Genomic DNA, 17,576 nt, shown 5'->3' with positions numbered 1-17,576 from the left:
TTTCACTTGTTTTACTAAAAGAAAACGGTTTTGGAATAGAAAAAAGTCCTGGTCAGGTGCGGTCAGCTGTTCTTTAACAGCTGATTTTAATGTGTACTTTATGAATCTTCATGTAATTTTTCATAATATGTAATTAACATGCATGATAATTATTTTGGGTGGATAGAAACATACGACGGTGTTTGGCGTATTCCTTGACGCCAATATTGTCTTCATGAAATACAAAGTGGTTGAGACATGTGCACCGAATGGCGGACGACAGAACCCCAAGGTCCTTACTGAACTCACAATCCGGTAGACCGAGGCTGCGTTGGTGGGATGGAGCTCTCAAGGACCACGAAACAATAGGTGTTCGAAATATACGGAGGCAGAAAGCTTAAATAAATGTAATATACAATAATATTTTATACTTTAATCAGCCATTTAACAACTCATATGATCAGAATGCTCAGTTGGTAGTATCTTAGATATACCTGTGTGATAAAGTCAATCAACGAATGGTTTTAATTCAACATATCTTTATACAATTTTCTAAAATTTGATCGAAAAGCCTATGAGTAACACTAACGTTTTGCTTAATCAATTGTGACGTTTAATATATGTCTTCAATATATGTATATATATTTAGAACACGGATCATCGCTCTTTTAGAATTTCAATAGATTTTTTGGTAAAATGAGATTTTAAATGCTACGGGCACAAAATGAAATTCTCTAGTGGTTAGCACTGAGAGGAATAGAAAAAGAACATTAATAACTTCGTAAACCGATAGCGAATAAAAGCGGAGAGCGATAAGGCTATGTTATAAAGCAACAAAGTGAATAAATAAACATCACCGTTATAGATATAAACTTGATTTTTGAGTTACGGTAATCTAAAAGTTCCAATCATAGAATGTGATAAAGAAAAATTGATTGCACACAAACTTATTTTCTTTCAATTTAACGAATACGAAGTCTCACATAATACTTTCCTACGTTATTAACAATAATAATTATTCAAATCACACAACATTTTTTCCTTTGAAATCTCAAGTACTGGTCACTGTCATAAATGGGCACGCGCACATTTCTGAACATATCGAACCATTTTTTGTTACCATCCCAGGTAAATTTATAAGAAAAAAGGTATAGGGGTGGGAATCTATTCATTTTTTTCGAGCATTGCACCCTTATATAACTGCGCTCTCTCCAAGGGATTTCATTCACAACGTTGCTTCAATCGAATAACCTTACCTCACTAAGAATTCTAATATGTCTTACGTGTCTTATAAGAACGATTTCCCCAAATACGTTCCGATCGCGCCTTCAGAAGACCTAGACGCAATGGAAGATCGAGTTCCAAGGAAATATAACTATAAAAACAACCCGTACACCGGTCCCCAAGCGGTTTCTATCGCTAGAAGAAACGCTCGCGAACGCAATAGAGTGAAACAAGTGAACGACGGATTCAACGCTTTGAGAAAGAGACTGCCCGCTGCTGTCATCAACGCCCTAGCTGGTGGCGCTCGGCGTGGAACCGGCAAGAAGCTTAGCAAAGTTGACACTTTACGTATGGTAGTGGAATACATCAGGTACCTAGAAACCCTAATTGAAGATAGTGATGCTTCGCTTGGGATTACGAACACACCAATGGACGCCGCCATCTCGAATGATGTTGATGAAGGTTTCGCTGGAAGAACCTCGCCCTATTCAGACTCCATCCCTTCACCAGTGAATTCCGAGTGTTCATCAGGTGTTTCGTCAGCATATTCAATTAACAATGAATACTACGCTCCACAAATGACATATCAAAATGAATATGTTATGAATGACAGTGGGGTGATAGATGAAATGTGGTGGCAAGCGAAGTGAGGATAAACTAATATATATTGTTATCTAGTCATATTAATATTGTAAAAAAGAGTAATATATTCTGTAAACAAATGTATAAAACTTATGTAAATATAATTTATGGTGAATGAACTGAATTAAATAAATAATATAAAATTTATTTGCACACTTTTATTTAATAAGAAATTAACTTTATTTTACATAATAAGAAATAATGTTTAGTTCAAACAGATCGTTCCTGTGTCGTGGGCTACTAGTTTCTCCCATTTGACATATTAACGGTACTTGATATAATAACTTCTACTTAACTTACAATTTTACTAAACTACTGTTGTATAATAAGAATACTTTCCTTTTTAGCATAGGACAGATTGAGATTTTGTTTATGATTATTAGTGGATGTATAAAGTTTTGAATTTATGACTTTAAAGTACACACTACATATACCATTAAAATAAATGATAACCTGAGATTCGAAATCCTAATTAAGAGGAAACAAAGCGAATCTGTTATTGATCTTTAATCTTAATCTACGGACCTTTAATTTAAATTTCGATTCGATCTACGAAACTGTGTCCTATACGCCAATCGAATTATCGGTTTATATGCAAACGTAATCACGTGGCGGTTGATTAAGACGTGGTCACACCGCGGATGCATTGTTATACAAGATTAATGGTGTCGACTGAGATAAGAGGTGGGAGCTAAATGCATTTACATGTGCGAATAAAAGGTTCAGATAAGCGACAAAGGAGTTCGCATCGAGTGAGAACGGTCAGTGATAACGATGGGCTTGATTACTACGAAATACGAGCGCCAAGATCTTATGAAAGCGATGTAGTAATATTAGAAATAAACAAAGAAATTGCTCAATGTTAGAGTAAAAATGTTATCTTATTAAAGCTATGCCTAATAATATTGTTGATTTACGGAAGCTGTGTTACAGTTATAAGTAACTACAGTTAGTTATTCTTTATAACAAAGACAGTATAAAAATAATTCCTAATCTTAATTACGGGCTGTGGGAGAAATTTTTTAATCACGTACATATTAAGGTTCGAACCCAACTGTACACCAATGGACTTTTTTGTTTCTAGCACTCTAGGTTCTAGTATTTCTAGTTAAGTTAATATAAGTGTTAGTAACAAGTTCGGATAAAATTGTATCGATATAGTATGTTGTAAGTTTCTCTTCTAATACTTAATCCTAAGAAAAATGTAGATTATTGTTATAGTAATAAATAAAAATGCCTTAAAATTTTGTAATAAATATTACTGCATATGAATATTGGCAAAGCACATTTTTAATAGACTTAAAATGAGACACCGTGTACGTGACACTTAGTTTTAGATTCAAGTTTTCGGCTTATCGAAAGCTCTAGGCATAAATCTGGCCTACTAGATTTTGATTATTTTGACAGCACACATTAGGAATTAGCGTGATGTGACAACATAGCTTCAAGCGCCTAATTATTGCGTATTATCAAGATTTTTTTTACTATCTCGTGTGGTAATTTTATATAGTTAAACCTTAGAATATATCGAATAGGTTGCGAAACGAAATACCATGTTCCTTATTCATAATAAATAAATCAGTCTCATTGCACTGTTTTAACTACTAATTTGTCTTTTTTCATCAGAGCATAAACACAATTTGAGAGAAAGAAACAAAAGAGATATTTAGTTAAAAGAGTGCAATTGGCTGTGTTTTTGTAGTCCAGTTTACTATCGTATAATTGGGATTAATTAACTAAAGAAAACCATTAAGTACATAGACTATTATTATGTTCTGATATCCTATTTTAGATGCACTTAATTGGATTCCTCAGGAAAAAGAATACCGCTGTAAACAATCCTGGTGAGACTCAGTTGTGGGTGAAGCACAAGCTATTGGACGTGGCCTGAAGATAAGAAAGATGGGAAAGCAATGTGGTCACTATCTGCCCCAAAACAGATATTAAAGGATAATTTTATTCTAGAACTTATATACGCTAAAAAATATTGATTTTTCATCTCATTGGCATTGCTTATCAAATGTATGATGTTATGATTGGTTTTAGAGAAAACATTGTTGGGTGCCTGTCTTGAACCTAATTCGCTGTTTTGCTGATGATTTTTTTTTCTGCTTTACCAAAAATTTCTAGTAACTTTTTTTTTAAATTTATTATATACATGATCTTAAATAGAAAATAAGTTGGTCTGGTGGAAACTCAAACTGGACACAGTTTTTCTGTCCACCAGGACGTTGTTATTCTATGCTTATTTTATCTTGTACATATATTTTAATTGTATTTTTTAATATTTTTTTTGTTACACTTATGTTTACTTCAATTTTCATACATTTTAGATGGAAGATTTTATAAATATGCCGTAGATTTAGTACTATGATATGGTAAACTTTAATAAATAAATTAAAAGTTAAAAAAAAATGTATCTAGAAAATACCTTATCTAAAAGTATCACTTTTGATTTCTCTAAAATCGTGATCACCTACGTAAGCCTGAGATTACATTGGTTCAATCAAATAACACTTATTTCCTCCTTCGAGCTTCCTGTTTGTTAACAAAAACGTGTAGTTTGCCAAATTCCGGAAACTAAAAATGAAACGAATTTGATTTGCTTTGTGGCGTAAGCTTTTTGTGGCGCACGTGAGCTTTGTTCCGTTCGTGATTTTCTGCAAAATTTAACGATAAAGTTTTATAGCGATGTTTCAATACCATTCATAATTGTTTAAATTAATAAATAGTATGTTACTAAAATTTACACGCTACACTTAAATTCCTTGCTATGTGTTGTTATACATGATTCTTTTGGATTGCAAAAAGTCCTAATGCTGATAAATTATCGATGATTAATAATTGTAATGATAAAAAAGTTGTAGTAGATATAGTATATTATAGAATGAAAACGCTGCGTAGCACTCCTTTTCGAACATAGTAACTACTAATGTATTCTTTTATATTATTATTTTAAATTAATGTTATATATTATAATTAAAGTAAGATTTCATACATACATCATGACAAAGACAGGTTCATTATTTCTAATATTGAACCTTGTCATTTTTTATAATATTGTCTATGATGTTGAAAAAATAAGGTTATTGATACAAATTAGTTTTCATTCAAGGCAATACTTGCTACAGATTATCACGAACACGTGAAATGTTCCCAAAAACATTCTCGAAAAGTTAACTAATATCGTTCGGCTTTCTCTATTGTTTATATCTGTTACCTGGCCTATTTTAATTCTATTAACTGCCTTAACGCGTTCAATAGGTTTATTCATTTGTAAAATTTTAATTAATTTCTTACTTTCACTTAGAATCGTGTTTTGTTAGATGGGAGCGATAATGGAACGATTTAAACTAATGTTTAAAATCATATTTTTAATTAATAATTTCGTAAATTCTATTTTAGATTTGGGCTTTACTAACTTACTCGATAGAATGCTCTAGAAAACCAGTTCAACAAAAGTGATATAAAATATTTTAATAAAGTATTCAATGATACAATTTATATATACTTAACTGTGGTACTAATAAATCATTGTTCAATACGAATAAAAATAAAGCAGCGGCGCTCGCGTTGAACTCTTTTGTATGAGAAATCGCACAGTTCGCTGTATATTGCTTGTAGTTGCCTGTTCTAGTTAGTGCAAACAATTGATGCAACTTTATTGAAGCAGGCCTGCTAACATAAATAATTGTCGGATATCGGCTTCCTTCGCCGGCAGCTCTGAGATGCGGGTGAGATCTTACAACATAGTACAAAGGTTTTACATTATATCAAATGTCCTAGAGTATGAGAACGTAAAATGTTTTAATTCTAATAATTTAATTTATGGAACTTACTAACTTGTGAATGCACGAATCGTGCACCATCGAGGTTCTTTTGCTTAAAATGCTGAAATGTATTTTGGTTTGTTTAAATAGTTATTGTTTCTTGCAAGAGATATGCAGATTTGAAGTGTGTCTCTCTAGAAACTAAATGTAGTTAGAAATATATTAAAAACCTATTTTCTTACTCGATTTTGTAAGTTATACGTACATGAAAAATTATAAGCAATTTGCTTCTTAAACCTAACATAGTTATACGAATCTGTTGAATGAATTGTTTCTAAGAATTTTAGCAGCTGCCATGAACAAATACTTGCAATTATAATTTTTGATTACTACTAAAAGATTCACTTGACCGCAAATTCATAAAGTATCGTCTTACGATAGCCATTAAATATTGATATCTGATACAAATTTCGGAAGCTAGTTATAATATTTTAAGCAAAATGCCTTATTTAAGCAAAAAAATAGCGGATAGCGCTTTTTGATGCAATTCGAGAACGATTTCCGCACGAACAACATCAAATACTTAACACTTATCTCAGTTTGCCACATTTTTTTCTATTTCCTTTAAAGCTTTTTATGCTTTAAAATTGTCGGTTTCTCGATATTTAACGTTGCTATTCAGCTTCAACTAGTTAGATTAGAAATTATTTAACCACATGCGGGTACTTGAGTTTTATTAAATATCATCAAAGGTAAACCGACATTGGTTTTTATACTCCATTAGATCGTTTTTATATCTTTGATAGAACACGTTAATACACAAATATTGCAACTTTAACTTTTATCTGAACGTCGTAAATTTTAATTGCGATACGCCAATATACTCTGTTGGTGTTCCGTGGATATGAATATTCATATTGTTTTATATATTCATAAAATAAATAGTCTCGGTTTATTTGAGAAAGCGTTAGTTAAAAATTCCATCTCGTTGACTGGCCTAGCCTAGCTCTGGAAGGAGCTATATTTATCAATACCTACATATCGTATAAAACAAACAATGAAACATCAACAACAACAATCGCGTTTCTGAAATTATAAGTGACTATACGTTGCGATCACTTAAAAAAATTGAAATATCATTATGATGAATTTCCCCATTCCGGCCAAGGTTTGCTCATCAAAATAGCTCGAGCTGAGCTGTCAAAGTCCTTCAGGTCAACAGCGAGTTTCCATTCTAAAAATATTAAAAAAATATATTTATTGATACTCTACTCTGCTTTACCAAAAATTTCTGGTAATTTTATTGTGTGCTGGTTTTATCTTATATATATTTTTATTGTATTGTTTAATATTTTTTTTGTAACACTTATGTTTACTTAAATTGTCATACATTCTAGATGGAAGATTTGTAAAATATGCCGTAGATTTAGTACTATGTACTATGTGGTAAACTTTAATAAATAAATAAAAACTACTTAAGTATATCAAGAATACGTCTATATGGGGTAGAGACCAAACATATTCGTAATAAAAGATCTTAATACAAATTTTAACAGCTCAGCAATGTATAATTTCATACAAAAAATTAAGTTGAAGAACGTTAAAAACTATTAATTTCTGGATCAGATTCTGAGATAAAAAACACAATAGTTAAGGAGACAGTTGAGTGCCCAAAGTGTCGGAACCTCATAAAAGGGATTATGGGTTAGAGGGCTTTAATACTCTAGGATTCAATTAGGTGAAATAAGCTTAAATGGCCAGTATCCGCTGTTATGACAGCAGTCAAATTATCGAGCACTCGGCTTCCGTGACATTAGTCGCATTATGAGGGTGACAAAATCATTATTTTAAATCACATAATTATTTATCTGTCACTTTTTAGGCATGGGAAATGGGAATATTTTATGTAAAATTCCCTCCACCATTCAGATATTATACAATCGAAGCTTTTTAATATAAGGAAAAATCTTAAGCGAATTTAATTTTTTTTCTTAGTACGTTCAGGTGATTGCCTAGTGCCCACTTTATAAAATCCTAATTAAATGATGTTAAATAAAACATTCAAATTTGTAGTAAACATAATACGTAAAAGTAAATAAACTTAACAGACGATTTTTCTTTTGTTTTTAAAACGTTAATAATAATAATTACACGTATATTAATGCTGCATGCTTGTTGTTTACGCTTTATTTATAATTTATACGCATTATTAATAAACTGGTACCCAAGGTAAAAGAGGGAGACAACTCTCTGGCTAGACCACATTAAAGAAACAGCAGGTGGTACATGGCAGATAGTGGCAGAGTGCAGAGAGGAATGCCGGGATTTGGAGGAGGCCTTTGCCAAAACAGGGCACACAGATACACTAGAAGAGGATTAATGTGGATTTTTTTTTTAAATGTAAATGTATTTGAATAAAGGCTATTATTATTATTAATTGGTGCTGTAGCACGTATGTATCACATGAAGACCTGATTTCCAGACTATGTTTTCCATCACTGTACAAACATTAATTAACTACGTATGTGGTAAATTGCATTTGTGCCCAGCCCGATTTGGAACGTACCACCTTAGTTGAGAGTCTCGTATCTAGCATGCCTTATTTTTGTTTAATCTATAAAAAAATATTATTATAGATTTTCATGAAATAGTGACATATGCAGACATTGTGGCTTTACATTAACTTATAATAAATTATCGCAATGCTTTTTATTTCGTATTTATACTATTACTAAAAAGAGGAAAGCAAAATTTTTTTTATTTAAAACGAATACTCAAAAACTACCATATTGATTTGTTATGTTAAAATATCCCACATTATAACACAATATCTTTATTGACGAAAAAAAAAACGTACTCAAAATCCGCGAGCGAGATTCAATACTTCGAAGATACTTAAATATTAATCGAAATGTGAACCATCTTATATTCGTATATTATAGGTATGCTTTGTCTGGGAAGAACTTAAGTCTAGCGTAGATACATTAAGAGTCAAGTGTATTTCAGATAACACTATCTATGCTATGATGCGTAGCCGTATAGTAAGGTAGTATGCGGGTGTTGCGATACTGAGATAATAAAAAAACCCTTATTCCAAAGCTATAAGGTCTATAATAGTCTTATCAAGATACTCTTATCAGTAATATTCAGTACGTGACCGTTTCTTCGTGTGCAATCGAGTGCGTTCCTATAAACTTTAATTAAGATATTTCGTATTTAAATTTTAAGGAATGTACGCTGAGAGGGCTTTTATGAAACGATAAGATATAGTCCCATTTATATACAGATAACATCTTAAATTGTAATCGTTTATGTAGGTTTAACAATCTATAAGGTATTGTAATTTGATTTTATATTTTTGCATTTGTTTACAAGAAAATATACGTTTATCACATCATAGTAAAACATTGAAAATAATTGAATCAAAATATCATTATCATAATATCAGAACGGATAAAAAGAACTGGGAATAAACTGCCACTCTTTATAATCTCCGTGTTTTTGTTTTACAAAATCTTTGTATAATCTGCAACTATTATTCAAGGTTTCTTATGAAACCTTATTTTTTTTTATAAAATCACATTATTCATCAAAATTTAAATATTTTATTTACAAAAATAAGCCAGTTAGTTGCTATCGACAAAAATAATAATAGCAAAATTTATTTAATAATGACACAAAATAAATTACTATACTCGAAACAAAACTGCTGATTTTGATACTGGAAGTCCAGCTTTAATGGATGCCGTCTTTATCTGTATCATTTTAAAGTCTTAAGTAATTTTATAAAGGTTTTAAAACACTCAAAATCCCAATGCAGTAAAGTATCAAATGTTGCAATGGAAATCTATTTTCTCACGAAATACGCGAATCGCTTCCGCATCAGGTGCGCAGCTCGCCGAAAGGGTTCGTAAATAATTCTCAAAGGGTTCCCATTATTATTATTCCGATCGTCAATCGTTCTCAAGTGTCAGGCTTTTTTCTGCCAGATATAAAACTAATATTGGAGGCATCCCCTTCCGCTTTTTTGCTCGAAATATGAAAAAGCTACTTTATTTGTTCTGCTTTTAGTATCTTCACTTAATGTAATGTATAAAAAGGTTTGTTTAGTATTCATTTGCGATAAGAATGTATTTATGGTAAATTTATCTGTAACGAAATTTAAATCAGCCGCTAAAGCTCACGTTTAATAGAACTGTAACTCTCGATAAAAGTGTCAATGTGATGAATGGTTTAACTTTGTGAACCGACAAAACTACGATTGTAAATCGTATCCCACAATTGTGAACATTACCAATTAAGATGCCTAGTGTCCTCCAATGTTAAGATTTTGTCAACCCTTAAGGGAAGATTTTTTAAGCGGCCATAAACTATGATATAAAAAATCTCTTAGAAGATTTTTACGAAATTAGGGTATATTTTTTACATTTGAAACTATGAATGGATGTTTTATTGCATTTAGCGGTCATATTTATATTTTATGGGACATGTAAATGTTCTAAGCGGCATAAAAGTTAAGGAATCGGACTCTATTGTGTTAAGTGTGGGTGATCTCGTTTGACAAAAGTGTTAACATTTATAGCCGTAAAATATTTTGACGTCTCTATTAGAATACTGGACGATAGGTTGTTCAACATATATTATGGTTACAAATACAACTCATTACTTTATATTAAAAGAATTAGGTTTTTGTTCAGCTTACTTACTCTTCGAGCCAAATGATAAAACAAGACAAAAATGTGTTTTAGCTTCCAAAACGAGAAACTAAGGAAAATACTTTTAGGAACTACCAATTTGAATTATAAAAATATATAACTGTAATATCCACTTCTCGGTGATAGTATATTTATTGGGATATATAACACTAGCATTTTCGTCTTCGTACAAAAGTTTTTTTTTATATTTTGGGAATAATAAAACCTTTGTTAATAAAACCTACAATGTGGCATTCTAGTAGAGAAAAGCATTTAAATAACTCCAATAGTTTTGAAAATCAGTTTGAGTTTTTTCTATACACACATAAAAATTTATATTTATTTCTCTTCCCCTTTATTTTTTTAGTATGAAACAATCGAATTAACTAGAATAAATCCTAAGCGTAAAGCATTTATGAAATAAAGTTGCCCTCAGTATTCAGAGATTCCAGTAACCCTTTCTTAAAAACCTTTTACCCCTTACTCAATAATTATAACATCCCTTAAGCTGGATAAAATTGCTTAATTGAAGGTTGTCTAATATTAATAAAAACTTATTCATTATGAACTATTACAATATTTCAAACGTAGATTAATATTTTTCACGTCACGTCACAAGCTTTAATTTAGTTAAAAGTATGATTACTACTTTCAAGTGTAATTAAAAATTAATTACAGTTTGCCTTAAGAGATTTAAATGACTAAAATATTACGATTTTGTTTTGACATATTATCATTTGGTACTTTTATCGGCCTAACTATTAAATTCTGTAGACATTTTTTTTATTTAATACTAGATGCCGCCGCGAACTACGTTTCGCCTTAATAGGTTGTTTTACTTAGCCTACCTTTTTAGTAGCATATGAAACATTAAACTACTTAATAAGAGACTGTTCGTTTTACCGGAATAAAAACCTAAGTACTTTAAAAAATAAATAATTGGTAATGTTTACTTTATAAATTTGTTTTTGTTTTATTTATTTTTTTAATTTATCTTCAAAATAAATATAGTTTAAAAAAACTATAAACCACGCTTTTAAAGCAATAAAACCAGTATTTTTTGTTCATTATCATTTTCAGCCTAAATTAGGAATTATTTTTCACATTTTAGTTTGAAGGGCTTTAAAAGCGTGTTTATAGTTTTTTTAAACTATATTTATTTTCCACTTTTTAGTCCAAGCAGCAATACGTGTTGTCTCAATTTAATCGTATTGCTTTGTGGACTTAAAACAAATTTCATTGTTTTTTCGAGATAAACCTATGAAATTATTATATTGTCGCTGATTCTTTATAAGTGTACAAAGTTTGTATTAAATCTGTCCGTTTAAAGTGGGTCAAAATCGAGTCCGAAGGAGTCGGTTACATACATACATATATACATACATACAGGTGAAGCTAATATAAAGCGTGTAAAAATAAAATAGTTATTCGATTTGGTCCAGCCGTCTTCGAGTTTTGTGCTTAGCAACATACCCGTTTTTGCGATTCAATTTTATATAATATATATTAAATTAAAGAATAAAACTGTTCCAGTGTTGTATGCTGTACAAATTGCCTGGTCAAGGGTAACCTGAGTTAAATATGTGAAATTCTAAATGAATTAGAATTATTATATTTGTATGTGCACTGAAAAAGCCTATTAAACTTTTGATACTCGGGTAAAAACATATCAGAATTACTTCGAATTCAATATGACAAAGATAATATCGATTCATGGACCGCTGTCAAAAGTTATATTTATTTTCTTTAGAAATTCATAGAATCCATGCGAATTGAATATCGAGATGTTTGCGGGTTATTCGCATTATGCACAGCCGCATCGTTTGTGAGGACAAAGCATTCAACCCTTTGGCGACACAATGCGCGTCACTAATCTAGATCAGTGCACTATTGTGTCATTGTTATCGTCCCCTTCCCCCTCCCCCGCAGCGGGGAAATACTGGATGTCTCACTCAATGTCGATTTATAAGAAATTACTGCGCAGCGGGGTTCAGGTAGCTACTCCCACGGATGCAAAAACATAAAATTTCACTTACCAAACAGGAAACGAAAATATTATTTCTCTACTTCCTAATATTTCATACAATGTTTCATTTGTGAGCTTCCGTTGTGAAGCTGTTTTTGCTTGTAGATTTCGGCATTAAAGTTGTTATTAAGATACAATACAATTATGCTGAAATACTGGTGTACATTTGGTTACATTATTTTGTACCCGCTGGCGTCAACTAACGGTGAAATTCGGATTCGTGAATACATGAATTTAATTATTTAATTGAAGATCAGACATTTTTTACTTGTGTTTATGTGTTGTACTCTCCTCTTTACTAAGATATATTGAGTGAGCATTTTTTAAGTTAATATATTCTCGTAGAATTGTTAGCCCTTTGTGGCTATCGTTTAACTTGAACCTATAATGTTATTTGTGAAGTTTTTCTATGAGGACTAAAATTGATAAACAATAAAACACATACAATAGTGTTACATTTATTAGTTATTTCAATGGTTATCTCAGTCTTCTGTGCCACACTGACCGAGAATGGAACCCAGGACTCCTATGTAGCAAAGACTTATTAAAGTACTACCTAAAATTAAGATTAAAAACCATTTACCACCCAGACTGAATTCATAGCGGCTTAAAACATATTGGATGTCAACGGAGCCAAAAGAATTACGATGCAATGTATAATTTCAACTTCCTTATAACTACAGGTTTTAGTAACAGTAAATTATATATGATTAATTATTTAATGAAGATCCCGTGTTTTTCTTTAATGCCTGATATTTATTTGTTAAGTTGGCAACAATGGTAATTAGTCATTTAAAAATTAATAGCCGATATGTTGTCTTTATACTGTCTTCCTTCAAATCTGACGAAACTATTAACCAATTGAGGTTGAAAAACTTTGACTGTAATGTAAGAAATATGATAATTTTGGTCACTTTCAATGAAAGTACCGAAGTACCAAACATTATCGTTACACCAGAAATTGAACCCAGGACTACCGCCAAGCTACGTATGCAACTGAACACTACGTAAATACAGCTGTCTCACAGAGAAAGAGTTATAAAAAGTAAAGCAAGACGTCTATATTGTATCGTTGATTTTAATCTTGGAAACAATTTAACACCTCCGTATAGAATGAATGAACATAAAAACGTGTGCTTGCCTTGTATTGTCCTCACAATGATGCTTAGCTTATCTTGTTTTATCTGTACTAATACAAGGTATGCGTACATTGTCTACATATGTAAAAAAACGTGGTAGAAAGCGTCTTTATCGTATATACAGAAGAATACCACCGCTTATAATTCCTCTTTAGAGCCAGAAACACTCAGATATATAAGATTTATTTACGGCCAAAAATCACTTAATAAGTGCGTAGTCATTAAATATGATTTTTCTGATGTCACTGGTAAGATATGTTCATTGTTGTAACAACATAATATATGTTAAAGTTGCTCAATCTTAACAACTTCGCGATTTGATTTGATTGTATATGACCATAATATCCAGAGACAAAATCATAACTTCAGGTGTGCTGTCTTTTTGATCTTGCTTGTTAGTAAAAAAATACCAAATAGTTATATATATATATATATATATATATAAATCTTCTATGTGAGCAATTACACTCGAGAAAGAACAGGGCCAATTCTGATTTTAATTTGCGAATGGTTTGTTTTTTTTTGGATTTACAATTTGCATGTGCATTTTTATTGATTTGAAATGTTTGTATTAAAATGGGATGTAATTTTAAATGATTAATATATTTTTCTGTAAACATAACAAAATATACATTATATGATCATACCGATGTATATAATTATGTCAGATCAGACAATGATAAGTACATTCATTCATATATCAAGTATTTCATATTTTAATAGTGCCTTCAAGATTTCTTAATAATTTAATTGCTTGACATGTAAAGTACTGCAATTGCATTTATCATATTCTGACTATGCCCATAGATATATAATATATATATATATATAACATTGGAAAGCATAGCATGGATAAAATTTGAATAAGAAAACAAGATATTTAAGACGCGGATTCATTATAAGTCTGTGGTCACTCCAAAGCCAATAGATTCGTGATAGAGTGTGTATCGATTTTATCAGTTGATGTAAGACAAATCGCTTCCACCTTTGGCGTAGTCACTGAACATCGCCTCCTTCAAACTGATTTATAACTAACCAATATTAGTTAATTGGGATGTGTAAAAAATCCACCTTGTTAAAAGACTTTTAATTTTGCGGCTTTTTGTTTACAAAAGTTCTAAAATGCGTTTAAGTTGTAGTTGATGTCTGCTGTCATATGATTTAAGCCTCCGTGGCTTCGTGAAGTCATATAGCGTAAAACACAGAGATCGTAGGTTTGGAACAGTGGGCAAACGGACAGGAGGCTCACCTGATGTTAAGTGATATGGACACTCTCAATGCCAGAACGTTGCCGGCCTTTTGAGAACCTAGCCTTAATTAGACATGTGGAGTGGCCTTCCTCCAGTCCGGACCTTAATCCTTTGGACTATAAAATTTGGCAGGTCTTAGAGAAGAAGGTCTGTGCTATACCACATAAAAATTTGGAGAGTCTGACGTCATATTTAAATAAATCAGTCATTGAAATCGACATGAATATGGTGCGTGCTGCGATAGACGACTGGCCGCGGCGCTTAAGGGCCAGTATTAAAAATAAGGGAGGTCATTTCGAATAATTTTATGCTATTTCTATTCCTTAATTAATGTACTATAAATTGATGTATCACTCATTAATAACTAATAAGTACTTTTGTTTTTATCATTATTTCCATTTATGACAGAACTTTGGGACCAACTACGTATAGTCATAGATTCACCTGTGTTTAAAATATATCTGAAACGTTTGGCACTTTTCCTTTAGACTATGCAATAGTATGAGAAAGCAAATCGTTGTTTATTTATTATTACACCCGACATTTCTGTAAAGTACAGGAGAATATTCAGTACGCTACAGCCTGGGGGCAAAACGCTTCCTTTTTCTTTACCTTTGTTACGCTTGCCAGGGAATTTATTTCTTATTCGCGTTGACTCGCGCTTCCTGGGCGGCAGCCGACGGCGGTTCACAACGTCATCTGCTTTGCGAAGTAACGAAATTGGTTTTCCTTTTTTGAAATCCTACTTGCTAATTTGGGTTTAATAATATATACGTAGGCGACTGGTAAATGCACCAATAAGCTGAGAGATAGATCAACCAAATACATACCTACTGACTCAAATTATTTCGAATAATTAGTTTAATTTTTTATTTCTGACACACAAAAAAAAAATCAGTGGCGCTACAACCTCATTAGGTCTTGGCCTCAGATTTCTGAATCTGTTTCATGATCATTTTTAAATTTAATGGGCAATCAGTCTCCAGTGCCTGACACACGCCGTCGACTTTTTGGGCTTAAGATATGTCGGTTTCCTCACGATGTTTTTATTCACCGTTCGAGTAAATGTTAAATGCGCACATGGAAAGAAAGTTCATTGGTGCACTACCGGGGATCGAACCTACGACCTCAGGTATGAGAGTCGCACGCTGAAGCCAACACTGCTCTAACACAGAAATATACAGTATTAATTATATTCTTATTCAATATATTATAATAATAATTAAATATTGATAGAAAGTTAAAACAAATTTAAAAAGTCGTCAGTATGGCAGTGTACCTTTAATGCTGGCAACATTTCTTCGCTGTATTGATACTTATTCGTTCATTAGCTCTGGGATCAGCAGTATTATCTACCAAGTGTCAAGTTAATAATTAATTTTTAATAATTTCGATGGTAAAAATATTTGCTAGAAAATTACCAATCATAATACTTCCTGCAACTTGCAAAAAGTTTGAACTTATGTAAATGGATAATAAAGCAATACTTATTATAAGAATGTATTTATAATCTATAAATAACATCGTAACTAATTTAATTAAGCCGAAATCCATGTTTTATCTGCATACTAACAACTGGCTTAGATCGCTTCGAATCATAAATCACAAGATCGTATGGATAGCGATTTTTCATAATGTATTAAAAATATGGTCTAAACAGTGGCCCTTTTGGCTTGGGGCTAAGTTTTAGACATCGTCTTATTGCCTTTCTATAATTGGTCTAATATCTGAATCGTTTGTGTGAAATATGGCCACAACTTTTTCTCACAAGCATTGGTCACCTGTCCATACATGATTTGCAACGCGTAAGTTTAACTTTTACACTGTACGGCTAAATATCATTTGGAATAAATTTTAGTATTTTACATATAACCTGAACAGGCTTCACGGAAAATACTACGTAAAAAGACTTTTTTAACAACACTAAGAAGAAGCAATTGTTTAGTTTTTTATAAGTAATTGATCAATGTTTTAGTAATGATTAAATACTAACCCTTACATCATCACTTAGTTATAATGTAGTACACCCTAAATAACATTGAAATTTATTCAAAATAAGAACAGAATATTCATTCGAACATAATTACAACAAGTGGTATAAATCTCCACTTGTTATACAGTGATTTATATCCCAAGTGGCTGCAGCCGTAGGAACGTATTCCCACGTATGTCATGGATTATGCCGCTAACTTAAAATATAAAATTCAAATAACAGTATTGAAAAGCTTACATTACGTTGTATAAGATTTATTTACTATATTTTAACTGTATTTTCAGTGCGCTAGTGTGTATTAGATAAAGAATAGAATTTGTAATAACTAAAACATTTTGTACTACGGTATATATACTGTGTAAAAATGATATTTTAGTTTAAACTTAATGAAAATACTATACAAAATTTAACAGCTAATGTTTTCTGTCATTTTTGAAAAACTTTAGATTTCCGAAAACTGTACACATTTGGCCGGAAATTGAACCCGTTCTTAAATGAATTAAATTGTTATAATTATTCAAATAATACACAATTTAGACTATTCTTTCCTCTATTTTAGTCTTAATTTGTGAGTACCTTGACCAACTTTTAGATGAAATAGGGAATAAACAAGGGGGTTTGCCTTGAGCATATTTTGAATGAACCAGGGTGGTCTACTAAAATCTCCAAAACCATTAATTAAGGGAACCAATGAATTTTTTGCATATATCCCGTTCTATAGGAATGCCCTCCGGTTATACTTGATAAAGATGTCGAGACGTTATCAAAGGGTAAGCTCTTTCAAGAATTGGCGCCATGGAGATTAAGATATCTTACCTTTATGTGTTAATTAAAAAAATAACTTTTAACCTTATCGGCC

The 17,576-nt window shown here is 31.5% G+C and overlaps 1 protein-coding gene across 1 annotated transcript; it reads left to right on the top strand.

Moving 5' to 3' along the window:
- Window positions 1–214: 214 nt before the first annotated feature.
- Window positions 215–1,853, top strand: LOC125058115 (achaete-scute complex protein T3-like). Its single transcript, XM_047662155.1, has 2 exons — window positions 215–271; window positions 1,245–1,853. The coding sequence occupies exons 1-2, from the start codon at window positions 215–217 to the stop codon at window positions 1,851–1,853; spliced, it is 666 nt and encodes a 221-aa protein (XP_047518111.1).
- Window positions 1,854–17,576: the final 15,723 nt, after the last annotated feature.

This window comes from Pieris napi, chromosome 17 (genome assembly GCF_905475465.1).
Source record: "Pieris napi chromosome 17, ilPieNapi1.2, whole genome shotgun sequence".
Taxonomy (NCBI): domain Eukaryota; kingdom Metazoa; phylum Arthropoda; class Insecta; order Lepidoptera; family Pieridae; genus Pieris; species Pieris napi.
This window is presented reverse-complemented; position numbering and strand designations above follow the sequence as displayed.

Excerpts from the sequence above, each read along its gene's own strand:
- LOC125058115 (XM_047662155.1), top strand. The coding sequence starts at position 215 with ATGAAATACAAAGTGGTTGAGACATGTGCACCGAATGGCGGACGACAG. Across the intron at positions 272-1,244 it reads GCGGACGACAGAACCCCAAG|AATTCTAATATGTCTTACGT; the intron begins GTCCTTACTGAA and ends TACCTCACTAAG.